Raw genomic sequence first — 27,713 nt, 5'->3', positions numbered from 1 at the left:
TACCCAATTCCAGTGAAAGCTGCTGGTAATTCTGACACTAGACCAGAGCCCATCAAAGGACAGACTTCCTGAAATGTGGGACTGACTTGGGGCTCTGGGATGTACACAGCGAGTTTGAGAGGACTTCCCGGGCATACAGTTGGCTTTCCAGCACCTGCAGTTACTCTCACTTTAATAATGACCTGAGGGAGCCTGAGGATCAGAGACAGCAGGAGTGGCCCCATGGCCCCAGATGTTGGTCGTTTAAAAATATTTTAGGGGCACCTGGGGGCTCAGTCGGTTGGGTGTCCGACTTCGGCCCAGGTCATGATCTCACAGTTCGTGGGTTCGAGCCCCGCGTCGGGCTCTGTGCTGACAGCTCAGAGCCTGGAGCCTGCTTTGAATTCTGTGTCTCCCTCTCTCTCTGTCCCTTCCCTACTCCTACTCTGTCTCTCAAAAATAAATAAACATTGAAAAAAAATTTTTTTAAATATTTTATAACTTCAAAGATCCCTTGGCTGAACAAACACACCAAAATACTCAGTTCCGTACATGCAGAAGCAATGTAATGGCAACAGAGAAAGAGAACTAGTGAGAGACAGGGAAAGGTTTTGAGAAAGAGACAGAAACAGAGACAAAATGAGAGAGAGAAAGAATATATTCACTTCTAGGACTGCAGGTCAAATAAATCAAACCAGATTACAGGGGGGGGCGCCTGGGTGGCTCAGTCGGTTAAGCGGCTGACTTCAGCTCAGGTCACGATCTCGCGGTCTGTGAGTTCGAGCCCCGCGTCGGGCTCTGTGCAGACGGCTCAGAGCCTGGAGCCTGTTTTGGATTCTGTGTCTCCCTCTCTCTCTGACCCTCCCCCATTCATGCTGTGTCCTCTCTGTCTCAAAAATAAATAAATGTTAAAAAAATTAAAAAAAAAAAACAAACCAGATTACAGGGAAACAAGGTGATTCCTATCCCTCCATGAACCTTGTTCTATGCAGTTATTTTGGGAGCACTATGGCAACATTTTCCTGGTTATCCACAATAACATTGATGGCAAGCCCTGAGCCCCCCACAGTGTGCACCAGGTCTATACTGGGTCCTTGCTGGGCACAGCTTCACTTAATCCTTAAAAGAAACCTACGAGGAAAAGTACTAGGGTTGTCCATTTTATAGACGTGGTAACAGTTGGGGGTTAGTCAGATAACCTACTCACGTACCAATATCATTCACTGACAGGACCCGGATCCAGGCCCGAGTCTGTGCGTGTTAGAGTCAAGTTGCCAACTACTAGGCCCCGCTGACCCATTCTATATTTGCGCCAGAGTTTGCTCTCCACGAAAGCTTTCCATCAGTCCTCAACTAAAAATACAGAGCCTTTATAAGTTTGCTCTCATTTCAAACACATTTAACAAAGAAAACTATTCTTCTGAACTGCCTGGGAAACTCCATTTTTTCCTCTCTCTTCTCCCAGCGTAAAGTGGCATTTATTTGTGTACCTAGGAAGAACCAACCCAAACCTGCTCATTACAAGGGAAGGGAAGCCACATGTGCTAACTCTGGCTTTCAGCGTATCATTGTATTTCTCTCCCCGGCTGCAAAAAGTAGAATTCTTTCAACAAAAACTTTCTATCTAAAAATAAAATCGTGGCAAACTCTGCAATTACACTTCTCAGTTGGAGACGTTTGCTTTCCACTCTATTTTCCCAAATGCAGAAGGAAGTCCAATTTACTGTCTGCTAATGGGTCACACCAAAGGCCCAAATGTAGCACAATGAACCGGAAAACCGAAGCTACGTAGGTGTGAATCACTGTGTGGTTTTTCCAGGAGGGCTGCGAGTAGCTTTATTTTAAGTCAAATATGCTACTTATCTCACCTGTCATTTGCACAGTGGGACCCTGATCAGGGTGTGCCAAACTCCAGCCCCAGGGCCACCAAATGATGCGGAGAGGCAGATGTTGGCCAGTTTCCCCCCTCTTGAGCCCACTCCCAAACCTTCCCCTTTCCTCTCTTTTCCCTTTGCTGTTCTGTGCCTCCCGATTATAGGACCCCACCACGCTTATTGTGGAGTGCTGGATTGCTACTGTTACTTGGATTTATCAGAAAGGTTTCATGGGGCGCCTGGGTGGCTCAGTCGGTTAAGTGTCTGACCCCTGATTTCGGCTCAGGTCATGATGTCACAGTTCATGAGTTTCAGCTCCTTGTCAGTGCAGGGCTCACTTTGGATTCTCTCTCCCCCTTTCTCTCTGCCCCGCCCTTGCTTGCAGCCTCTCTCTCTGTCTCTCTCCAAATATATAAATAAATAAATAAGATTTAAAAAAAAGCTGCAGAAGGGCTCCTAGGTATCAAAGACTGATAGCTCTTATTTTCTCAGCTGGTGGTTTCCATAAGACATTGTACTACCTTGAAGTTATACTCTGCGAGAAGTACACCATTAACTGGGGTTGATACATACTTTTGGTGATACATACTTTTGGTAAGGGGATTTTACATCTAATTCATCAGGTTCTTTAAGGGACATGTATGAACACCTATGGGTGTTGGAGGGAATGACTAAGACAATTCTATGACCTTTTAGAAAGTGTTTTACAATAATCCAAAGAGAATTTTAAAGCACTAGGAGCTGGGAGGAAGTCTTATCACGATTAGGAGTCTAGCTTAGAGAGAGGAAACAGAAGATTGGGACCAAATGGTACAAATGAATAAATGAACAGTCAGATGTCTAGAAATGGGTAAACATTTTTATAAATGATAATGAGAAGGAGGTGCCCAGTAAACTCTATGGCTTTGCAGATAACAACCCCCTACCTAGAAATGCCTAGTGGAATAAGTCACTGGACCTCCAGGAGAAGGCAAGCAAAGTTAACAGAAGAGCTTATGTGAAAAGTGTATGCTATATACTATCCCATCATATCACATTCCATCATGCAATATCAAAATTATGACCCAAGAAAGGGTCCTGAGAATCCTTAGAGATTATTGCCTGCAGATATTCAAGCCATCGCAATGCTCTGGCTTAAAAGTGTCCTCAAGATGCGCACGGGATGGCTGACATCACCAGGAAGCAGATCAGAAAACTAACAACGGTTGTCATGTGTCTTTGTAGGAACACTCGTGTGCCCCTACATAGACGACCAGGTGTAGTTTTGGTCATCGCCCCCACAGAGGGCCACAGTAGATCAAGAAATTATCCAGAGAAAGCCAATCAAAAATAGCAAGGGGGCAGAAGTAATAACAGAATAGCAGCCATAATTATGGAACCTATATACTAGCTACTATTCTAAGTGTTTTCCTTATATTGATTCATTTAATCCCTCAACCATCTCATTTAGTACTTACTCTTATCAACCCATTGTACAGATGAGAAAACCGGGGATAGAGAGTTTAAGTAGACACGAAACTAACATTTGTACCCAGGCCATCCAGTGCCAGATTAACAGCTCTTAACTCGAGCTACTTGCAAAATGGGAAAAGCCTGAACGAAATTCCATTCTGTTCTGCTGGGAGAGCAAAGGCTAAAAGCAATTCATCTAAGTTAATAAAACCAAGACAAGGCCTGATGGGGAAACATGGACTTTCCACCAAAGTGCAGATTTTTAAAGTTAGGATAAACTGAATTTCAGACAAAAGGAAAACAGCTTTGCACAGCAGAAGTACCTTATAAGCTTGCATTTTCCTCAAGAATTGAGACTACAAATTCCAATAGACTCAGAAAGAGTATTGGCCATTGATGATGCCGAGGGGAAACAGGTTTGTTCTGAGCTAACAGAGGATTCCTGTGCCTAAAGCCCAGAATTACCCTTGGTCGTTTTCCATTAGAGGCAGGCTATGGGGCTGGAGAAATGAGGGTCTTTCCCCGTGGGCAGAGCCTTTGTGTGATCACCCTTCCTGTGACTTGGGACTTCTACCACCTCCTTGCCAACTTCATCTCTAAGAAGCTCCAGCCCAGGACAGAAGACGGTGTGTGGGTGTGGCAAGCAGCTCTCCATCGGAAGTGACAGGAAGTGATTGCCGACTAATCCCAAGGGGCTGGGACCCACGGCCGTTGTAAAATCTTGTACTGGGGTGGAGCTGGTGGAGCAGTAGAGCCACATCTCACCACTGATGACCTCTGTGCTACACATTCCCTCCGCCTGTTTCTCCAGTCCGTCCTGGAGAAAGCCAGTGGACAGACAGGGAAGGCCTTGGTGGTCTCCGGGAAGAGCGACGATCCTAACTTAGGCCTGGAAGTCTTCTGGCCTCTGCCTCTTTTTCTCTCCTGAGGCTTCAAATGCCTCCAGTTCCCCAGCTCATTGCCCCTCTGAGGACTCGGAAGAACATCACTAAGCACATCGGGCTCCATGTGCAGCCAGCCCTTTGGGCAATGGAGGGACTTGGGGGTAAAATCATTTCTAGTGCCTGCTGATCCGGCAGCTCCAGGGAACAAAGAACCCCCACTCTGGGGTGTGTGCACCTGCAGGAGACGGCCCAGGGAGCTGCACCGACAGCGGGGGTGCTGGAGCATGTAAGAAGAAAAAACAGAGACTTGGGAACACTGGGCTTGGTGAAATGGGCTCCGTGGCGGGAGGCACTTGAAATATTAACCATTATTGAGTTGTTCAGTTTCGGAGGATTAAAGAGACACCCATGCTGACTCTCTTTAGCACAGTCTACACCAGGGAAATCAGCCTCCCCCGTCAGCTACAGACATTTTACCACTTGCCCGAGAGGTGGAACAGAGGCAATCTCTGCTTCTACTCACCTACGCAGTTATCGCAAAGGCTACAATGAGAGGCACGAGGGGGCCGGAAAATCTTGCAGGTGAAACAATATTTAAGTTTCACAGTCTGGCCATTGATGATGACTTCTTTGGTTCTGGGAGGCGGGCGGTACCCCCCTGAACTGGTGCCGTTTGCGATATCTGTGGACAAAAGAAGAAAAAGAGTGCAAGCCCTTAATATAATCACTTATCGGCTGCAGGCTCCCAGCCCTAGGAGGCCTGGAGTCTGCACTTCTAAGGGCAGCAGCCCCACCTGGCCTTTCTGGGAGGCACCCGACGCCAGACACCCAAGAGGACCTGCCGCCCCACCGCCTTCCAGCTCCTTGCCAGGGCTGAGGCTGCCCAAAATAGTTCACACAGGCAGCGGCCACGTGATTGAGTTCTGGCCAATGAGGTTCGAGCACACAGGGCCAGGCCCAGCCAATGGGTCCCTCCCCGCGGAGACCCGCCCATTCTTTCCTCTCCCCGCAGGGCCGCTGGGGAGCCAAAAATTGGGGACCTTGAATGTGCAGAAGACGGCTGCCTCTCTGATCTCTTCACCCTCCATACTGCTACATGGACACCAAATTCCCAGTGTTAAATTTCTGAAGGTCTGGGTTTTGTTACAGCAGCTAGTGCTGCCCTAATTAACACAGTGGGGGATACTGACATCAAGATCCTTCTCTGATGGTACATTCCAAATCCAGCTTAAGAATCTCCCACCTTGCACATTGGCCTCCTCAAAAATAACCAGGTATTGGATGAGGGGAATATATAATACATATGTATATATATGTGTGTGTGTGAGTGTATATATATATATAAACACACTCTCACACACACATATATATATTAAATATATATATATTCAAAATAGATATATTTAAATGTATATTTAAAAAATAATCTCTATATTTTGTTTATTGTCTGACCAGCATCTTTCATTATCTTCTAGAACCAGTTTTTTAAATGTTGAGAAAAAATACAAATATATATTTTTTTAATTAAAAATTTTTTTTTTAATGTTTATTTATTTTTGAGACAATGCAAGAGACAGAGTGCAAGCAGCGGAGGGGCAGACAGAGGGAGACACAGAATCTGAGCTGTCAGCCCAGAGCCCGACTGGGGGCTCGAACTCACTGAGCTGTCTATCAGCCCAGAGCTCGAACGGGGTGAGAGCATGACCTGAGCCGAAGTCGGACGCTTAACGACCGAGCCATTCAGGCGCCCCTGTATTTTTTTTTAAAGTTTCATTTTATCTTACAAATCTGGTTCTTGTCTCTGAGTTCACATTAGAACCACCCAAGGAGCTTTCTAAATTCCCCTAATGGATGGACCCAGCCACAGACCCATTAAATCAGAATCGAGCCCCTGGGGTGATTGTAAAGTGCTGCAGGGTGGAGAACCCCTGCTCTACAGGAAGATGAAACATCCAGTTTTATTCTCCCCTAGGCCCCTCACAGCCCTGTGAGCCCTGTCAGGAAGAATTGGGGGCAGCTGCCTGTGCAGCCCAGCACAGGAGGCCATGGGGGGATGGAGAGTAGCAAGACTATCTAAGGGCTTCGCCAAGAGACTCTGCAGCAGATAAACAGCTAGAGCAGACCCTAGGGGCTGGAGGAAATCTTGGGAAACTTCATGGTGGTCTGGAAACAGAGCTGGTAACTTTAAAGGTAGCTGTATTTTACTTCACACACACAGAAAGGTCACACTGTTAGACTGCAATAGTTGCAACATGTGATAAATTTCCCAAATGGTATGAGTCCCAACACCCACGGCGGCCCCCACAAACAGCCTGGGCGGGAGTTACGGGAAGAGCTTCCAAAACTCCTGATATCTCAGTCCTGCCCTCAGGGAGGCTGATTTCATTGGTGGGGGTACGGTCTGGCATCGGGGTCGAAGAAACTCCTGAGGTATGGTGATATCTGCAGAAGTGCACTTTCTTCCTGCCTCCGTGCTCCGACAGAATCCACCACTCACGCGTCATGATTTCAGGGGTCCTTCACCCTTCACCCCAATCTTCTTTAACAGGAGAACGGAGGCCTGAAAATCTGCCCCTTGCCCTTTGGCCTAAGTTTGGTATTTGTAAAAATACCAACCCGAGTGGTAGAGAGGGAGCATTGTGAGTGGTTATCAGCCATTTTCTATTCATGGAAAATTAAAGTTCTACAACCAGGTTCTAGAAGGAAAGGACAGAGAGTTCAAGAACACCTGAGGCAGACAAGGCGGTGTAGAGGGCAGGGAAATGGGAAGACTTAGGAGCAGCCTTCCGCTTTACCTCTTTGCTGAGGACAACTCTTCTACTTAGAATAATAATTACACAGCCACGGAGCCATCCCAGGGACCCTGGGTGGCCTTGCCAAGCAGGATACCCTCTCTTGGCATGTGCCCCACTGTCCTGGCACCCCGGTGGCTGCCCTATCAAACCTCTCAATGGATTCTGTAATAAGGAGAAAACAAAGAGAGGACATGGCTATGTACTTCCCTAGCCATCAGGGTAAAAATAACTTGCTTTGAATACATCAAAGATAAGGTCAGCTCTCTAGAGACTGTGCCAACTGGGTGCCTAAATTAATTATGACTTGGTGCTTCACTAGCCTTATATCAGCCATGAAATCTACTGTATCCATTTAGCTCTTGAAAACATGGGTAGAAAAACTAGAAAGCCAGATACATGTGTAAAAATAATAACCCAGGGGCTCCTGAGTAGCTCAGTCATTTAAACGTCCAACTTTGGCTCAGGTCATGATCTTGCGGTTCATGAGTTCGAGCCCCGCCTCAGGCTCTGTGCTGACAGCTCAGAGCCTGGAGCCTGCTTCAGACTCTGTGTCTCCCTCTCTCTCTGCCTCTCTCTCTCTTTTAAGTTTAAAAATAAATATTTAACATTTAAAAAAAATTTTTTTAAATGGAAATAATAATCCAATCAGCAGTATTTGTGTTAATTTAATCAGAAAAGTTGAAAGACTGAATTGTCACAGAAAGTGTCTTAAAATGCAGGGATGACCATCTTCTCTGCACTCAAATTACTAAAATAGCCTAGTCTGAGTAGCAGGGCCTTGGAAAAGGAGCCGCTAGCACCTGATCCTGTTGTTCCAAAGTACATTTTTGAAAGGTTAAAAATTTGATACAATGTGAAGTGAAGGTGAGAATTCAACAGACATGAAAAATTGAGGCTTAAGAATTAAGCCAAATCTGAAAACTCTTTGACTAAACATCTGGAGGACTTTTCATGTCAAAGACACTGAAGAATCGGAAGACCTGGATTCAGGACCCAACTGTGCCACTGAAGTGACTGAAGTGACTGAAGATCCACATAACTGAAAAAAAAAAAGTCAACTGGTATTTAGAACCTATGGTTCACCCTTGAACGATGTTGGGGTTGGGGGGCTGACCCCTTACACAGTTGAAAATCCAAGTATAACTTTTGACGCCCCCCAAAACATAACTACTATTAGCCTATTATTGACCAGCAGCCTTACCAATCACATCAAGTTGATTAAGACATATTTTGTATGTTATATTCGTTATATACAGTATCCTTACTGTATATAATATAGTACATTATACTCTCTATATACTGTATATAACACACAGTATTATATATACTGTATATATAATTATATACATTATATAATGTACAGTATATATAATACTGTATATAATATTTTCTTACTGTATATAATATACTGTGTATAATAAAGTAAGCTAGAGAAAAGAAAATGTTATTAAGAAAATCATAAAGAAGAAAGAATACATTTACGGGACTGTTCTGTATTATTGGAAAACCTGCATGTATAAGTGACCCCGTGCAGTGCGAACCTGTCTTATTTGAGGGTCAATTGTATTTAAGTAAAATACTGTGCCAGAGGCCATAGAGGACTCATAAACGAACAAACACAGACAAGGGGAGAAGTCAGCAAGGGGTCCTGCTGGGCTGTCTGCTGGGCAGTGAGTCTCCTGGCCGGTCTGGCCATCCCATTCCCTCAGAGCCGGCTTTCTAGATGAAGTCTAACAAAACCCTCCCACGGGCCTCCCATGGGCCACACATGGTCTTTCATGCACCTGGCCCTTCTCTTGACGTCCGGTCTTACACAGAGCCTGTGCTCAGAGCACAGTGGCCTCCTTGTGCCCCCCGAGCAGGCTGCTGTTTTGTACTTCCAGGCACAAAGCCTTCTCCCCTGGGGCTTCCCTTTCATGCTATCTGCGTAGATACCCTTCAGTCTTCAAGGACCAGTTCAAGCTTCTCTTGCAGAAACGCTTTGTAAGCTGAGCTGTTTCCTCCTTTGGACTTTCACCATATGATTCGTTTATATGTATATTATTTTCAATCACTAGACCATGTTGTGCTTTCAGGTACCAGTCCTGTGCTGGGAGCAGGGGGAGACGTGTTCTCTGCTGGTGATGTTCACAGGCTGGAGGGAAGACCTGGGACCTCGCTAGTGCAGCCACGGCAAGGATCTGCTTTGGTGTCTTCCCCCAGGGGCTGCTGCAGCTCAGGGACCATGCCTTCCCTCTTTCATGTTCCCACTGTCCAGCAGAGGTTCTGGCACACAGTAGGTCTTCAAGAGGTGCATGCTGAACGGGAAGGCCAGTAGTCCCGACAGGTGGGGACGAAGGATGCCTGGACGCACAGGACTGGCGTCCTCCACACCCGTGCGTCAGCCAGAGGCCCACTGTCCTTTGTCCTCTGAGCCAGTGACGCTTCCCTCCCCGGGAACGCCTCTCTCAAGATCTTCCTGAGGCTGTTACTCTTCTTAAACGTGTCCACGGCCACTGCTGGCCCAGTGACCCATCTCGCACCGCTAGTCTGCACATGCGCCCCCAGAGAGGGCCGGACAACACAGGCAGCTGAATACCTCAGGGCATCCCAAAGTGGCTGTTTCTTTCACATAATAAATTCAACAGCCACCCCAGCCAGCAGCTTCGGGCATGCCTGCATCCAGGGTAGATGTGAATGACTGGACCTTGAAACCCAGGGCTTTCAACACCCACCTGAGCACAACGAAAGTTTCTCCTCAACGTGCAGACTGACGCCAATGGCTGGTCATAAAATCCGTTCCTCGTCCCTGGAGATGACGTACACCCGTGGCCCACGTCACAGGGCACGGAAGGTGGTGTTCCTGTTCTAATCCTCAATTACTCTGTTTTTTTGGTTTTGGTCTTTGTCGTTGGCAACAATTGTGCCCTCCGCTTCGGAGAACTGCTCTTTGTGGTTTAAGTACAGACGCCGAAAAAGGATAATTGAAGTCTGCAATATCTAACGGTTAAAGAACACTAGAATTTGTGTGTGTGTGTGGGGGGGGGGGGGAACCTCTAACAGTACTGCAAGTTTATATGAGTCAGTATTTCTTAAGGACACTTTTATATACGAGCATTCTGAAAGCAAACTTAAGAGCTTGAAATGGTCTTTTTCTTTATAAAACTCCCCCTCAGGGGCGCCTGGGTGGCGCAGTCGGTTAAGCGTCCGACTTCAGCCAGGTCACGATCTCACGGTCTGTGAGTTCGAGCCCCGCGTCGGGCTCTGGGCTGATGGCTCAGAGCCTGGAGCCTGTTTCCGATTCTGTGTCTCCCTCTCTCTCTGCCCCTCCCCCGTTCATGCTCTGTCTCTCTCTGTCCCAAAAATAAATAAACGTTGAAAAAAAAAATTTAAAACTCCCCCTCCTTGCAAATTGTTGGTAGCTGTTGGGGTGGAGGCAGAAAGAGTAACAGAATCTCCATCTGGCATGAACCTCACAGTCAGCAAAGAACGAGGGATCTGGGGAGTGGGGGAGGGGCCGTGCAGTGTGAATGTAGGGACACACTACTGCCTGTTGACTAAGTTTTTCACTCAGAAAGAAGTCCTGGGCTTACCAGAGCCTTTAGTAAGTTGTTTGTTCACGCATGCCTCTTTCAAAGCCACTCTCTGAACGAGTCTTGCTCTTTTCTTGAAGGAATACTAAATATTCACTCATAGCCTGAGCGACCCACTTGTCTACCGTCTTCAAATTCAGGGAGAAAACTGTTGAACCTTTAAAACCGCTGACCTTTACCACATAAAGCAAGTGAACTCTGCTTTCTTAAAATGCAAAGGGAAATATCCGAACTTACGAAAGATGTACATTAAGGTACTTTTCCTTTTCCAAAAGGATTTGGAACAGTGGGATTCCCTGGTGCATTGAAGTTTCATGATGATTCACCACTAACAGTGTCTTCGCGAGAGGGAGGAACCTCTGCTAACAAACGTTTGACTGGAATGAGGACACACTGCACGAGGATACAAGTCATAGGGGAAGTGAGATTTGCTTTACACTCAGATCTTCACGACCCTGTCCATTGCGTGGCTGGAGGACAGCCGTAAGTTCAAATGCATCGGAAATTTCATAAGGCTCATGTCATTGGTGCTTTGCAGCATTTGGGACACAGACTACCCAACCTTGAAATGGTTACCTCTCGGGACGGAAAATGGCTGAGAGCCAATCAACACAGGCTCTTGGCTAACAGTCTGTAAACTTCCAAGCCCATAGGAAAATATTAAGATGATGAAATCTGAGACAGCTCAACTATTAAACTGTTAGGGGTGAAAGGGAGAGCAAATTCTGATCTGTCCACAGGCATTGGTTAGGTTTCCACTTGAGGGTAAAATGTGAATCTTTTCTCACCAATATATTGGATGGCAGTAGCTTTGCCTCCATAAATGCTTATATACAAATGTGCGTTTGAAGGCTCACGAAGGGGTGAGATTCCCCAGCCCTCTCCCACCAGCTGAACGCTTTGCTCTGTCAGTCTGTCTTATATGTTTGTCTTCGAGGGCTAAAACTGATGCCTGAGGTGAGGCTCGTGCATGTGGTTTCAATCCTGAGCCACGCGGACGGGCAGAGAGGGGAGGGCCCTCTGCTTAGAGGGGCACACGTCAAAGAGGACCGGAGGAAGGACAGGGGCCAGGAGCAGGAGAAGAAGAAAAGCAGACGTGGGGAAGCCACAGGCAGGTGTGGGCCCCACATGGGATGGAAGGAGACCTACTAGCAACGGAAGACATAGGCATTCGGGGCCCAGCTAGTCTTTCCTGGTCCCTTCACTCACTAATCCAACGTCTCTGAGTGTTGCAAGTACTCTGGTGGACAAAACAGACCTGGCTCCTGCCTTCAGGGCGTTTACAGCCTAGTGGAGGAGACAGATATTAAGTAAGTAAACACACAACTAAATGCATCATTGTGCATCGTGTTCTTTCGAGTCAGAGAAGCAGGGAACTCCGCTTGGTGTGAGGATCCTTCCCAGAAGAAAGAGCATTTGAACCAGGATCTGAAAGAGGATGGAGCAGGGCTTCCTTAGGCAGCGCCTGTGCACGCGTGTGTAAGCGTGCATGCACGCTGGGAGTGAGGAGCGAGGCATTTCAGACAGAGGGAGTGACTTGTGTCCTGGCCCCAGGACAGGAAGCAGATGGTATATTCAAGAACTGCAGGCAGGTTAGTGTGACCAGAACACAGAGAATGGGAGACGGTCAGAGAGGAAGACGGCAGGGGCTAGATCACACGGAGCCCTGGAGTCATGTTGGGGATGTTGGTGTTCATCCTCAGTGTCCCAGAGATGGGCTGGGGACAGCGGGAAGCAAGATGGCCAGTTATCAGGGATTTGGAATACGAGCCAGAGATGATGTTAGCCCAAAATAGGGTGGTGGCTGTGGCGATGGAGAGAAGTAGACACATTCTAGAAACGTGAAAATGGTAACATCAGTTATTAGCGGATGTGGTAAATGAGAGACAGGTGGGTGTCCAGGATGAGTCTCGGGCTCTGGATGGTGCAAGGGGGGCACTGTGGCAGCGTCCTGAAGCAGACGGCAGCACTTGCGAAGGTGCAGCGAGGGAGGGAGATTGCCTGCTGGTACTGAGTGTGAGGAAATATCTTGCAGGCCTGTGCACATACAGAGCAGGACCTGAGAGGAAGGGCCTAGGCTGGAGATAAATGTCCCCTGGCTTCTGAAGTCATCAGGAGGTGCGGGGCCAAGGGCTGAGCCCCAAGCCACTCCCACATTTAGAAAAGGATCACTGGAGAGGCAGAAGGAGGGCACAGTGTCACTGAGTCACGTAGTCTGCTTTAAACACATCCGGAAAACCCCAACACCGGAGTCCCTCTGGGGGACTGGTGCATCGGCACAGCAAAGAGGCTAGGAATAAAAAAGTGCAAAGAAAACCCAGGGTTTCCTCAATGAACTTGGTCCTCATACCTTCCAAGGATACTCCCATCCTGTGGGACAAGGAGCGTTCTGTGGTCCCCTAGCACGGAACATGCTGGTGTAGGAGGATTGCCTGGTGGGGCAATCGGGGTTTCCTCTGGACAAAGGGGACACGGCTGTGACTGTGCTCGGAGTGGATGCTGGGGTGGAGCAGGAAGGAACCGCACTCTCTCGGGGCTGGACAGAGAACACTGGAAACAAAGCTCAGCCAGGATGGGCGGCGGGCGAAGGGATGAAGCCACCACGCTCCAATGCCTGGACTGCGTGCAGAGAGATGGAAAGGCCCGGGGCTAGGCACAGTGTGTCCACTGGCTTGCCCTCAAATGGGTAGAATCATGGAAGGATGCAGAGTCCTGGAGAGGGCACCTTCCTGCAGGGATGGAGAGGGCAGTGGTGGGGGAACTACTACAGACTCCTGGGGATGGGGATCTGGAAGAGGACCTGGGGCATATCCCACATGAAGGGATTAGGCTGCCTGCCCTTGCTGGAGGCGTGGGGGGTTGCAGACGGGGTACTTTTTCCCATTGAGTCTCACCACCCCCCACCCACTGCGGTCCTGCCTTCATGAACAAAGCAGGGCGGAGAGGTCTGGTGTGGGGACCGTGGCTGCCTGGGAAATGCTCGGGAGGAGGAACGGAAAGGGACAGGCTCTGACGGGGTGATGCATGTGCATGGTTCCCACTCACAGGTCTTCCCTAAGCCCCTCACTGGCATCTTAAGTGGTGGGAACAATTAAAGGGCAGGGGTAGTGCCAGGCTAAGAAAGGGGGAAATGGTGCATTGCAGACAATAAACCCGTACTTCACAAAGTGGCTCAGCCTTGACCTTGCCTCTCCTGCATGTGCAGCTGGGTTTGGTCACAGGAGGTAATTTTATGTAGAGACCACAAAGGCTTTAGGCTTACTCTGGATTTGGTCATCAAAGGGCTCATAGGATGGACCTCCTTTAGGAGAAAACTTGGTGAAGGAGAAAGCATTTGTCAGATGAGAACCTGAACAGGTACTCCTAAGCCACATGAGAACCCTACCACTTAAGGCTTTTAACCAAGAACTGAGAAACACACAATGAAATATTTGTAGAGAATTGGGCAAGGCAACCTTTGTCTGCCTAACAGGAGAAAAAGGAAACCTCAGAGAAAGAGGTTCCTGTGCTACTCAGTGCTAGCTTCATTCATTCATTCATTCATTCATTCATTCATTCTTCTTTTCAGATATCTATTAGGCACCTACCACGTTCTGAGCAGTCTTCTAGGGGCCCTGGATACAGTGGTGAATAAGCTAAGCCCTCTGTCCTTTCGTGGCCTACCCTCTAGGAAGGGCAGATAAGCCTAGAGTATGGATCTTTAAGAGTACAAACAAATCACAGTTAATAACAGATCTTAAATGGGGCTGATGATCGAGGTCATCCAGGGCAGTGATTCTCAAACGGGGGTGATTTGGGGCCCCAGGAAAAATCTGTCTGAGTCCAAAATGTCTGGAGGTGGCAGGAGGGAATACGTTAAGCCCACAGATGCTGCTAAACATCCCATAATGCACAGGAGAGCCCCCACAGCAAAGACTTACCCAGCCCAAGATATCAGTAAGTGCCAAGGATGAGAAATCTTAGCCTGGGGCCTTGCTACTCAAAGTGTGTTCTGTGGACCAGCAGTACCAGCATCGCTGGGAAGCTCATTGGAAAGGAATAATCCCAGGTGGTTCAGATGCACGTGACAGTTGGAGAAGCATTGCCGAGATGCAAACCCTTGTTCGCAAGCAGGACAAAAGCCCAGCGGAGTCCCTGCTCGCAGGTTAGGTACTCTGACAACCATCACCTGTGAAGGTTCGCTTACTTGGGAGTCTTTTAAAATGCAGAGATTCCTTACTTCTGAAGATTCTTAGGCCCACAGGGTAGGGTCTAAGAATCAGTACTTCTAGAAAAGCTCCCTGTCTATATCTGATGGTGAGGCCTGGGATCCATAGCAAACATGACACAGATAAGAGCTAAACCCTCAGCATGAGTTTCTGTATCACTGGCTGGAGAATCTCAGCAGCTGGCCTGGGATGCTGGAGAGAGAGATGTGTGCCATTTATAAAGATGCTAATGTTACTCAAAGAGCTGATGTTATCTCTTTAGTAATGGAAAATGGAAAGTCGGTCTGATGACATGGCCAGGCCAAGTTTTCAAACCGCCCATTTTTCTTGTATTGATAACAGTGTAACTTTTTAAAAAAAATTTTAATGTTTATTTATTTTTGAGAGAGAGAGAGAGAGAGAGAGAGAGAGAGAGACAGAGTACAAGTGGGAGAGGGGCAGAGAGAGAGGTGGGGGGAGACACAGAATCCGAAGCAGGCCCCAGGCTCTGAGCTGTCAGCACAGAGCCTGACGCGGGGCTCGAACTCACAAACTGCGAGATCATGACCTGAGCCGAAGTTGGTCTCTCATCCGACTGAGCCACCCAGGCGTCCCAGCAGTGTAACTTTTTGTTTGAAGACAATCTTAAAAGAACCGGAATATCCCAAACAGGCAAGAATGAAGTGACTCTGGTTTACATGGATGGGCCCTGTTTGTTTCATGCTCTGGTTCCAGGGGACAGTTTGAAAAATATCGTGAAAGACAACAGCTACAGTCTGGAGTGGAAGCCAATTTTAGGTAAGTAAGGCCCTGTTAAAGGAGAGATCCTGTCCACATCCATATGCTCTCATAGAGTTAAGGAGACGCCTGTGAGTGTGAATTGTAACCGTGACCATGGAGTGGTAAACATCAGTCTTCACCCTGTTGCGAAAGTAATTCCATGAGTATAAACCCAAATATTCCTAAAAATAGTTCTGAAGCACATGTTCCAGAAAATCGGAGCACAGGATGGCATTGGTGAGGAGTGTGATCTTTTCATCTGGTGGAGAAAACAGGCCTCGGTTTCTCCACATTTAACCTATGATAATTTGAGCACCCATAGTTCAGGGGCATTGTAATTCATTGAAGGACCTTGAACTGTCAGATGCTATGATGTTCATAGCTATCAAAACTTCTCTTTTGGGGGCCTGCCCAGATTCTCTGGGGCCGTATATCTATATCTATATCTGTATCACTAATTAATGCAATTAAAGACACAAGAAAAAGAAAGTGCTTAGTAGCTATGACCTTTTTAGTTTAACTGAGTTAATCCAAAACATTATAGCAAAATGAAAATTAATGACTATCTTATTTTTTGCATGCTTTTTTTTTTCCTGCACAGATGCCAAAGCCTTGCCCTTAAATGTAAAAGAAATAAAGGTCACTTTGTCCTTGCCAGGTTTTAATTTCTCTCAGATTTTTGTCTAAGTTCTCTGAGCGCGCACACACACACACACACACACACACACACACACACGTGCACGCTGTGCTGCATAAATGAGTTATCAGTCCTTTCATTGAAGGCCAAAGGTAGAAATACTTGTGTGTGTTTCTACTCCGTGGGACAGAGCTTCTGCGTAACTACAAAACACTGTACAGTGATAGAGCTCAGTCTGGGTTGTCAGCGTTTGCAGTATTATGTGACAGGGAGGTGAGAACGAGGTAAAAAGGGGGGCACTGGACACCAAGCAAGGGCAGGGCTGCACTTCCTCATTATCCCTAGGAAAACCTGGTATGCTTTTATTGGGGTTTGAGTAGCACTAATATGAGGGCATTAGCAAGGAGCAGTTTAGATCTCATTCTGTACAGTAATACGATTTTATCTTTAGCACCAAGAAAAAGAGAATTAAGGATGCCACTGTAGCATGAGAGAATGCTACTTAGAAATGCACTATATACTTTAAGGGAAAACATGCCCACCTATGGTGGTACTATACTGTTTTCTCTTTTGCCTCTAATCAATACTGATTGGCAAAATTAATAAGAATCTCCAATAAGATCACTAGTATAAATCTATACATGGGTAGATATATTTATTATTTACATATAAATAATATTAGCAATAACCAGTTGGAAACTATAAAGGGATAAAATCCCATTTACTTCAGAAAAAGTAATCACAATACTCTAGGAATAAACCTAACCCCCCCCCAAAAATGGTTGATAGGTTTCAAATGCAGAACCCTATAAAACAACATAGAGACTTTAAGGAGGTTTTGAAAAAGCACAGAGGAGCATTCCACATCCTGGAATGCAAGATTCTGTAATTTAAATATGTCAGTTCTCAGATTACATCATGCATCTATTCCAGTGCCAATAAAAATTCCAATATGATTTGGGGAAATTTTGACAAACTGGAAAAAATGATTCTAAGCTTCATTTGGAAGAATAAACAGGTGAGAATATTTGCAAAAGTAAAAAAAAAAGATGAGGGGAAATAATCGTCCCAGGAAAAAAATGAAACATTGATACAGAATAGAACATTCTCAAATAGATGCAAATTCTAGAAGATTCAGTATTTGATGAATACAGCTTTTCAAACTAATGGAGAAAGCAAGAGTTATTCAATAAATGGAATTGGGATAAACAGGTAACCATCTAGAAGGAAAAAACCCAAAAGTTAGAGCCATCTCTCATGTCTTATATGAAAATACATAAATGTAAAACATAGAAGAACTAGAAAAATGTACATAAACTTAAGAGTCTGAGGGGTATGGAGGCCCTTTCTATACATATATGACAAGGCAGCATACATAAAGACAAGATGGGTAATTCTGACTACACAAAAATTTGAAAACCTCTATGTCAAAAACTCCATAAAATGCAAATGATAAAATAGAAACATATGTTACCATAACAAAGAGTAATATCTTTAAAGAGCTCCTATAAATGATTAAGAAAAAGACAGGTATTCCAATAAGAAAATGGTATAAGAGATGAACAGGCAACTCACATACAAAGGGAGAAATAGGTCAGTAAATATATTGAAAAAGTTTGTGATTTGCTGCCCCTAATTTCAAGCAAAGTCAAAGGTTAATTTTGAATGATAATTATTTAGTCTTGGTGAGAGCACGGAGAAGAGCCATGTTCCTGTACTATTGGTAAGAATATAAATTAATGTAACCTTTTGAAGAACAAGTGGTCATATGTCTCAAAACATTAACAGCCCATATTTCCTTTGCCAACCAAGAGCATCTTTAGACATCTGACCTCGGGAAATATTCACGAATGTTGATTGTGACACTGTTTTTTAGTATTAAAAACTGAAATGTCAATAAAAGGGAATTGGTTAAATGGATTGTGCTATATGATCATATAATGGGACAACCATATGCCTATTAAAGATGGAGTGGAATGGTTCATAGTATAGAGCAGGGGGAAAAAATCTGTTTTCAAAATAGTAATGTACAATGTGAGCCCATATTTGTGTAAAAATACATTACACAGAGAAAAAGTACTGAAAAGTTACATCAAAATGTTAACCATGGATATCTCTGATTGGTAGGGTTAATTAATTAGTTTTAAAAAACTAAATTTAAAACTAAATTTTAAACTAAATTAATTAGTTAAAAAATAAAGAATTAAATAAGTTCTTTATGCTTCTCAGGGTTTCTATAATCAATACGCAAGTAAAACCTTGGGTTTCCAGTAACTTGTTCTGCAAGACCAGCAAACATTTCTAATAAGTTTTGACTTAATAAACAAGCCATGTCTTGCAATGCAAATAGTACGTGATGCTGAGCATCACATGATCACAACTGAGCCAATGGCTCTTCTCTTTCTCTCTCTTTTGCTGCGGGATTGTGGGTGATTGTCTCCCATGCTCGGATGCTCGGTCTCAGGCCATGGTGTTTGGCTAAAATCAGTGATTTTTCAGAACATTGGAAGGTGCCCACAACTGGTGCTAGTGTATTTTTGGGTCACTTCCAAGCACCTATGGGCAGTCTTTGCTTTTCCATATAAGAGTAAGCTTAGAAATGCTTTGCTTCATTCTAGGTCAGGCTGCCTGCAGATATAGATAGACCCTTTTCTCTGCTGCCTTATTTCCAGTTATGTTAAATACAGTATATGACAAGAGTTTATTAACACTGTACTGTAGTCAACCTCTGTGCAAGCGTATCAATGGTTCCTGTGCAGAAAAAGATTCCATGAGCCAATAGATAGCAGTGATTCCATTAGTGACAGTAAAAGTTGTCCTACACAATAACCCTCCTCTCTCTTTTCTCCCTCACACCAGCCACAAAGGTTTTCAAAGGTAAGTGCAGGTTAATTTGTTCATTTTTCTTTATATTTTGTATTTTCTTTATTATGTTGTATTATATTACAGTATTGAATCATTTTTATATGAATAGTTTTGGGTTGTGGAAAAAAATCATCTGAGTTTCCATTATTTCTTATGGGGAAATTCACTCTGATATACAAGTACTTTGGATTGTAAGCATTTTTCCAGAATGAATTATGCTTGCAAACCAGGTTTTACTGTATATTGCTTTGCAATGAACAAAATATGTTACTTTTAGAACATCTTGGAAGAGGCATAAAACATTTGCAAAAAGGGGTGAGATGGTCTGGGCTCCCTATAATTCATAAGCTTAGGTATCAATGGAAATATCTCTGCTGCTTCAAAAAATACTTTTAAATTAATAGATTTCAGCAATTATTTTATTTTATTTTATTTTCACCTAGTGACTGTTGAGCATTTACTATGCACGAGGAACTTTCTAGGCACTGAGGATAAAACAATGAACAAAATATACAAAGAGCTCTGTTCTCAGGCAACTTACATTTTGTACAGGAGGAACAGACAATAAAAGGTTTTGAGCAGAGGTGACATTCATCAATAATTTTAGAAAGATTTCCTCTCTACCTCCCCTCAAGACTGGCTGTATATTCGATGTTTTTTAGATTCTTTTGTCATTCCTGAAACGATAGGAGGAGTTTGCTTGACTCCTCGGGTTCACTTGTAGCTCCTGGAATTGTAATCCTCCTCCCGGCTCTCCGGCCATACATGATGCTAGCTGCGGCCAAGTCACACAATGAGCTCACTTAACGCAGATTATCTCGGCGTAACATTTACGTCTAGGAACGGTGCCTTTCATGCTACTGGCACTGCATCCTTTCGTCTGTCACCATGTTGTCCAGATTTTGCGCCATGAGAAGGCAAGGGGAATGGAGAATTTTCCTGGGAGTGAGGAGACCGAGTTATGTTGTCCACACTGGCATTGCCAAGTAATTTAACTTTGCTGGGCTCCCCAGATCTGCATAACAGGGGGCTGGAGAGATGAGCCATGAGGCTCCTGACTGTTTCTGGGTATAGGATTCTATATAGGCTCACGCCCCTCAGCTTTCTGACTCCCCTTGGCTTTGTGCTCTGCGTCATACGTGTGACTCAGTCTGAGTGACACGGAAAAACGTGCCTATGTGTTTTACGAACTCATTTCTTGTATTTTCGCTTTAGTCCCACAAGCAGATGGCAAATGGGTTGAAGGCCCACTGCAGGCAAGTACTTAATAAATACCTGTTAACCAATCCTCCTTTAAACCAATAACGTCAATACGACCCTTTTCTGCTTATAGCGATTCAATGAAATAATTCAAATACGCTTCCTTTCGACTCGTACCTCCTCGTACCACCGAGGACGTGTTTCTTCCTAACAAAAGCAGCATGGAAGACCACCCCAGTGCGTCTCTAGCATCTCAGCCCGAGGGGTCCACACTTGCCTTAATGGGCCCACAGCAGCCCTCGAAGTCCCAGCCCTGTGAGTTCTCTGGTGCCAGGTCTGAAAAAAGGCCAAGACTACGGCAAATCAGGCAAGAATGAGTTTCATCTAAACTTGCTTGTAAGGTGAGCAGAAGTGATTTTGTCTGCCCTTACTAATGCTCACTGGTACTTCAATAAAGCACTGTAAGTGCTGTGAATAAGAATGTGTAAGGAAGGGTGGAACAGAATCCAAATAAATGATGTCACAGCAAGCACCTTGTGACCAACAGCAGCATGGTCCAGATTTTGACAAAAACAAAACGTGCTCACAACGCGACTTGTAATGAAAGTCAACAGGAGAAGAAAACTGAGTTTCCGATTCTTGAGATTAGCAGGTAACGGTCACCAACGTCTATGTATTTTTGAAAACCATGTATGCACAATATAAAAGACAACGTGCCTACAATTCTCTCTCTAGCCACGTAGACATATTGATACTTCTGAATGTGATTATGTTTTTTACCCCCCTTCTGGCAAAGAAAGCGGCTTGCTCAGGTCCCAAGCTTGGTTGGCGTAAAAGTGGATTAGAAATCTGAGTCTTTCATGCCTTTTGCTTCTCGTTATCCAGGTAAAGTCCTCGACACACCCCCATCATGTGACAGTCAGTAGATGTCAACTAAGACCCCCCCCAAAAGAACAGTTTTAACTGTAAAGAATATGTTTGATTTTTTAACGAAATTATCTTGTCAGCCGGGTAGGAGTTTCTCAATTCTTTTGTCAATTAACTTGGAAGAAACATGACTGAGACGGGCACGTGGGTGGCTCAGTCGGTAAAGCGCCCAACTTCAGCTCAGGTCACGATCTTGCAGTTTGTGGGTTCGAGCCCCGTGTCAGGTTTTGTGTTAACAGCTCAGAGCCTGGAGCCTGCTTCACATTCTGTGTCTCCCTCTCTCTCTGCCCCTCCCACGCTCATGTTCTGTCTCTGTCAATAATAAACAAGCATTTAAAAACATTAAAAAATAAAAAGAAATATGACTGAGAAATTCCTTGAGTTTCTAGCCCAGTTTCCTCTGTGCAAGGACCCTGATACTCTTAGATAGCTGATATTCCCTGACATCCTTTCTCTTATTGGCCGTGCAGACTAATGGGTTCCACCCAACAGAGCTGCTCAGAATGGCCCTGTTCGACCCACCAAAGTATCTCATGTTTCACGTTTGTTCAGGCTTCTAGAAGTCTCAGCACTGCAATGCAGCCCACAACCTGGGCTAATCTACAAGTGTGGCCTTCAGAGGCCCTTAGCTGCTTGTTTTTGAAACATTCTCCCCACCTGTTGCCCACATCCTTCCCTGAGGGTCTGGATGACAGCAATGCGTGGCCTGAACCTCCGAGTCCTTATTAGCACTCAGACCTGGACAGTGTCCATCAGCCTGCTTCTGCTGGCCGGAGGCGGGTCAACCCCCACCCGTGTTTTTGTATGTGAAGGAAAGAAATGACCCAATTTGTTCTGGGCACACGTAGTGCTGATAAATGGAGATGCTCCACCTGGACATCTGTCTGGGGGATCTGTCTCTCTCATAAGCACCTCCCAGGAACCACGTACTGGAAGCAAGACAAGAAGGGTGAATGCTCTCCCTTCAGACAGAAGAGATTCTGCTGGGGGGTTGGGGGAGGGAACACCCCCTGCCCCCCCCCCCCCGCCCCGCCATACACAGAGCAGAGCAGTGCAGAAACCAGCCACTTCTGGGTGACCTCATGCCACCCAGACCTGCCCCGGCTCCAACTCTAGCTTGGAGGCTGGGAGCTGGGGCAGGACTTTCCCAGGAAGCACTTCTGGCTGCTGCCATGTTGTTCCCTGGGGAGCATGGAGTTCCCCCATTCAGGTCCTAGGTCAGCTTCCTCCAGACTCTAGGCTTATAGCCGGGGCAAGGACTCTGCCCCATTCTCCTAGATCCTGGGGTCCAGCCCAGGGATGGCACCTGGGAGACACTCAACAGGTCCTTCTGGAGCAGGAACAGGCCCTGACACCACTGATCTGCCCTTCTGAGCGGTCCCAGCATTGGGCTGCTCTGCTTCACTCCTTTTTACCTCCTGGGAAGCGTCCTGCATTAACAAAGAGCTCCTGGGGGCTTTCTGGTCTTTGCCCTGAATGGCAGAGTGGGTGCATGGAGGGAGCTGGGAAGGGAGGAGGGGATAAAGGACAGGCTTCCCCCTGACAGCTTCCCAGCTGACTCCACCTCTATTCTCTGAGGAACTTGTCAAACCATCATGGTGCTGTCTATACCTGCAAATGCTCCATATGCATTTGGTGACATTTAAAGGCAGCAAGTCTCAAGTCTTTCTGTGTAAAAGGATCACCTTGGGGGAGTGTGTTAGAAGCACACTGCCAGGCCCTACTTCTTAGAGTCGCTATCTGTGGGTTTAGGTTGGGGCCTGAGGATCTGCATTTTAATGACAAGGGGTCTGCAGATGTCAGGGTGACAGATGGTGACTCAAGGACTCCTCCTCCTGCCCACTATGTCAGGGACACAGCTTCCGCAAACTCTCTCCGGGGACCCCCCCCCCCCGCCCCACATCTCCCTAGAGACGCTGCATGGGGAGCCGTGGCCCCTGCCATCTCCCTACCAGAGCCACTGACAGGAAACCTGCACAGAGTGAACAAGGGCAGGACGCCTCCTCGAAGAGCTTCCAGTCTTTCTCGTTGGGAGCCCTGCTGGCCCTTCTCACGGTTCTCACGCTTACAGGGTCCCAGACCCTGCTTCCTTCCCTCACTGCCCAGACATGGGGGTTTCGTGATCAGTCGTGGAGTCACACGCTCTCATGTGGCATTCAGCCGCACGCTTCAGGCTCTAGGGTCCCAGTAGCAGGTCCACCACCTCACGACCCAGGGACCTCTTCAAACTGAAACTTCCCCCCCTCCCCCACTCCCCTGCAAGCTTTCTGAGCTGAGGAAGCAACATTATTTTCTTTGCTACATGTGAACACCCGTTTCTCACCCCCACAGAACCCTCAGATGCTAAGAGAAAAAAAGACTCCAAGAACCTCTACACTGTACGTGTTTAACTTCTCCATTCAACTCAACAGCTCGAAGGCTACATGTCAGAGCACCTGCTCTGTGCCAGCCGCGTGTGTAGGGTTTGTGTCCCTTGGATTATCAACCGAGGGCGGCCGCTTTGTTACCTGCATCCTCCATATTTATGCTACTGTAGGATCATGGGTCTTACATTTGGGACTTTCCGACTTGCATGCGTCCAGCGGGGAACTCAACTGCTGAGTCAGAATCTCCAGAAGTCTCTGACGTGTATAAATACATTTTTCTTTTATATATATACATATATATATAAATAATTTTATGTATATATATATAATTTTATGTAGATATATATATATATATATATATATATATATATATAATTTTTTAAATATTTATTTCCAAAGGAGAGAGAGACAGAGCATGAGTGGGGTAGGGGCAGAGACAGAGACAGAGAGAGAATCTGAAGTAGGCTCCAGGCTCTGAGCTGTCAGCACAAAGCCCGATGCGGGGCTCGAACTCACAAACTGCGAGATCATGACCTGAGCCGAAGTCGGACGCTCGACCAACTGAGCCACCCGGGCACCCCTATGAATACATTTTATAATGGAAAAGTAATACACATATGGTATTAAAAAAAAAGTATCATGTAAAAATTTAAACCCCCCACGGGGATTCTCATCTGCACTGACGATGGAAACCCTGAGCTTAGGCTAACCCTGGCACCGCAATAAATCCTTCGGAACTGTGTGCCCTCCCTGCCCCCATCCATCCACGGCATCCATGCTTCTCCCATTCACGGGCATGTTGTTCTGAGTAAATGTCACAGGGTAGCTGCAAGAGCCACTGTCAGTAACAGCTCTAAAGCGGTGTCCCGGTGCACACGGTCCTCACACGGGGCCAGCTAACACATCCAACCGCTGAGGACCCGGGCTCCCCTAAAACGCCTTCCTGCCGTGGGGACCTGGGCTGGCCACTCTTCAGTGTTAGTTTCTTACCCGCTCCGATTCTGACCACGTCAATGAAGCTTATTCAATTTCTTATGTCCTAGCCGATCTATTAGTAGACACGGCATCCAACGCAGTGTCACACGTCCTGCCTGTATAGTGGTTGGCTGCTTCCAGTTTCTGCAGGTGAATGCATCCGTACCTCATCACACTTGCATGTGTCAGACAAGGTCACTGGATCCCATTATCCAGGTGAGGAAATGAAGGCCCAGGGGATGGATTTCCAAGTCTACGCAACTGGCAAGTAATATTGCTTGCTAAATGTTTGTTGTGAGGATATCTATTAGAGTGTATATAATGATATTTACTGCTCTTTTTAAAATTTTTTAATGTTTATTTATTTTTGAGAGAGAGAGAGAGAGAGAGAGAGATAGCATGAGCGGGGGAGGGGCTGAGAGAGAGAGGGAGACACAGAATCCGAAGCAGGCTCCAGACTCTGAGCCGTCAGCACAGAGCCCGACTCAGGCCTCGAACCCACAAACCGGGAGATCGTGACCTGAGCAGAAGTCAGATGTCCAACTGACTGAGCCACCCAGGCGCCCCTACTGCTTTTTTCTGATTATAAAGCAGATATGTGATCATCATAGGAAATGAGGAATATCAGAATATACAAAGAGAAAAGTTAAAACCACTTGTTAGTCTAACCACAAAGAGAAACCTCTATGTTTCTTTCAAGTCATTTTTCTAAACTGATGCATATATTAAGATTATAATTTACATACGTTTTTGCATTTTGCATATTTTCATTCAATGCTGTATCAAGTTCATTTTCATAAGTCATTACATGTTTTTGAAATCAATGTTTTTAATGACTTCCTTCCTAACATTAATTATAGAAGTATACAATTGTTCATTCATCCATTTTGGTACTATCATATATTTAAATTGGTCCTAATATTTTACACTATTATAAGAAACTCTGCAATGAACATCTTCATATTTATTTTCAAGTAAGGTTTAAACTTTGCTCCTCGAAGCTGTATGAATGATTTCCTTTCATATTGGATTCCTTCCACCATTTCGTTATTTTGCTTCTTACATTAATTTCTAAAACTTGATACAAAGTGGAAAGACAGCTCTTAATGTTCCTTCTACAAATTCAAGGTCTTTGAAATTTTTCTCCCAGACTCTTTTCTGGGCAAAACATTAATAACCAGTCTACTACAAAATAATGTTCATGGCAACCTGGAGCTTGAGATGAAGAAAGACAGAAGAGTGAAATAAATTGAGTAGTACTTCACTGAGAAATTAGGAAGCGTCCATGAAACATGAGCACCATTTCCTTCCAAAAAGGTTCCTTCTGAGGTGGCAGAGGGATTTGTCAGATTCTACAGGTTTTGTAGAATCCTGCTTTGTCAGATTCCTTCCGCCAGCACAGCCACGGAACGGCTCCCAAAGCAGCTCTGAATTCAACGGGCAGTCACATCTACAGAAAGAGGCAAGTGCTGATTCCGGAGTGGGGTTTTTCAGTGCACTTGCCGGGGAGCTGAGCTGTCTTGGAGAAAAGAGCATCAGAGGGGAAGGCAGCCAACTTCTGTCACATCAGCCGCCCTGCACTGACGGCTATCAGAACACCTGCTTTAAAAGGCTGCCAGGAAGCCAGGTGCCTGGGCTGGAACCCGCCTGTCACTGAGAGATGGCGTTGCCTCTGATGGCCAACTGCGTCCGGTGAATCACCTCTGCAATCTGCTTCTGTAATCACCATCAGACTCTCTGTGTCCATCATTGCCAAAACATGCAAATAGTTATTAAAATATTGAAGAAAGAAAACCAACAACCATTTATCATCACAGAATAGTGGTTGTTAACTGCTTTTATCGCAGGAGAGCTCAATGGGAAGCCTGAAAAACCTCTCAATCTATCACACTGTGTGTTTTGAGCTGTAATAATTCTGAAGTATGATTGGAATCAGAAGTGTCCACTTACATTTCTCTTCAAAGTTGGAGGGGAAATCCAGCATCCAGGGAATGGGGGCTGGGCGGCCCTCCCCGAAGGTCACATTTCCAGATGTTTTCACTCTGGTATATGTTTGTCCAAGAAAGAAAAGGAGCCTCCAGCAAAGAAATGCCCCTTCCACATTATTTGAACTCTGCTGTATTGTTTTATATAAAAGTTCACTTGGTGATTTTTTCAAAATGCCATATCAATAATTTTTATTTTAGTAATGACTCCCCAGAATCACTCTGTGCACTGCCAAGCAGAAAAAATGGAGTCATAATCACCTGAAATGAGGACCTTAGACAGAAGAAATAAAACCCAAAACACAATTCTGAGTCTTTCATTGCTTCAGCCTGGATCCAATCTTTCTTTATTGATGGGCTGTTGCCTTTCTTATATTAGAAATTCCTCCTTCCCACAAACTTGGATTCCATTTCAGCACCAAAGGTATTAGTTTTGTTTTCCTCTGGAATTGGTTAACGGCTGGATGGGAGCCCTCTGGATGGGCTGCTCTTGTCACTAAGTGGCCCATCTGGGGCTCTCTGGATGATGGATGTCTCTTAAACAGTTTCCCTCCGGTAATGCAAACTACCTGAGGTACAGAATGAACCAAAAACTTGCGTTCTTGCACACTATGCGTCAGTCTCATGGGAATGGGAGTGACACAGATGTCACCGAGCCCAGAGTAATTGCCAGGCTTTTTCTGCAATGGCGGCATTGCACTTGGGGAGTTTAGACCCCTGCTGTCCAATATGGTGGCCACCTCCACTTGCAGCTCTTAAGTGCTCGAAAGGTGGCTGGTCTGAATTGGGATTTTTTTTGCAAGTGTAAAATACAAAACAGATTTGAAAGATTTAGCACAGGGGCGCCTGGGTGGCGCAGTCGGTTAAGCGTCCGACTTCAGCCAGGTCACGATCTCGCGGTCCGTGAGTTCGAGCCCCGCGTCAGGCTCTGGGCGGATGGCTCGGAGCCTGGAGCCTGTTTCTGATTCTGTGTCTCCCTCTCTCTCTGCCCCTCCCCCGTTCATGCTCTGTCTCTCTCTGTCCCAAAAAATAAATAAAAAACGTTGAAAAAAATTTTGAAAGATTTAGCACAAAAAGGAGAATATAAAATACCTCAAGAGTCTCTAAATATTGATTACATTTTCAAATGAGAGTACGTTGAAGAATTGGGTGACATCAAAATTGTAAGAGTCAATTTCACCTGTTTCTTTTTACTGCTATAAAGTCACTACTTCTAGAAAATTTAAATTGATGTG

The 27,713-nt window shown here is 45.6% G+C and overlaps 1 protein-coding gene across 3 annotated transcripts in view; it reads right to left on the bottom strand.

The window, feature by feature from the left end:
* The window catches only part of ZDHHC14 (zinc finger DHHC-type palmitoyltransferase 14), a 294,109-nt gene that overhangs the window by 71,068 nt on the left and 195,328 nt on the right, over positions 1-27,713 (bottom strand). For all 3 annotated transcript variants that reach the window (XM_047858986.1, XM_047858984.1, XM_047858985.1), the window contains exon 3: positions 4,713-4,871. In XM_047858986.1, coding sequence (XP_047714942.1) covers positions 4,713-4,871 — 159 coding nt within the window. The remainder of the gene's footprint in view (positions 1-4,712; positions 4,872-27,713) is intronic.

Source organism: Prionailurus viverrinus, chromosome B2 (assembly GCF_022837055.1).
Source record: "Prionailurus viverrinus isolate Anna chromosome B2, UM_Priviv_1.0, whole genome shotgun sequence".
Lineage (NCBI taxonomy): Eukaryota > Metazoa > Chordata > Mammalia > Carnivora > Felidae > Prionailurus > Prionailurus viverrinus.
The sequence above is the reverse complement of the archived record's forward strand: the minus strand, read 5'-3'. Positions and strand labels throughout refer to the sequence as shown.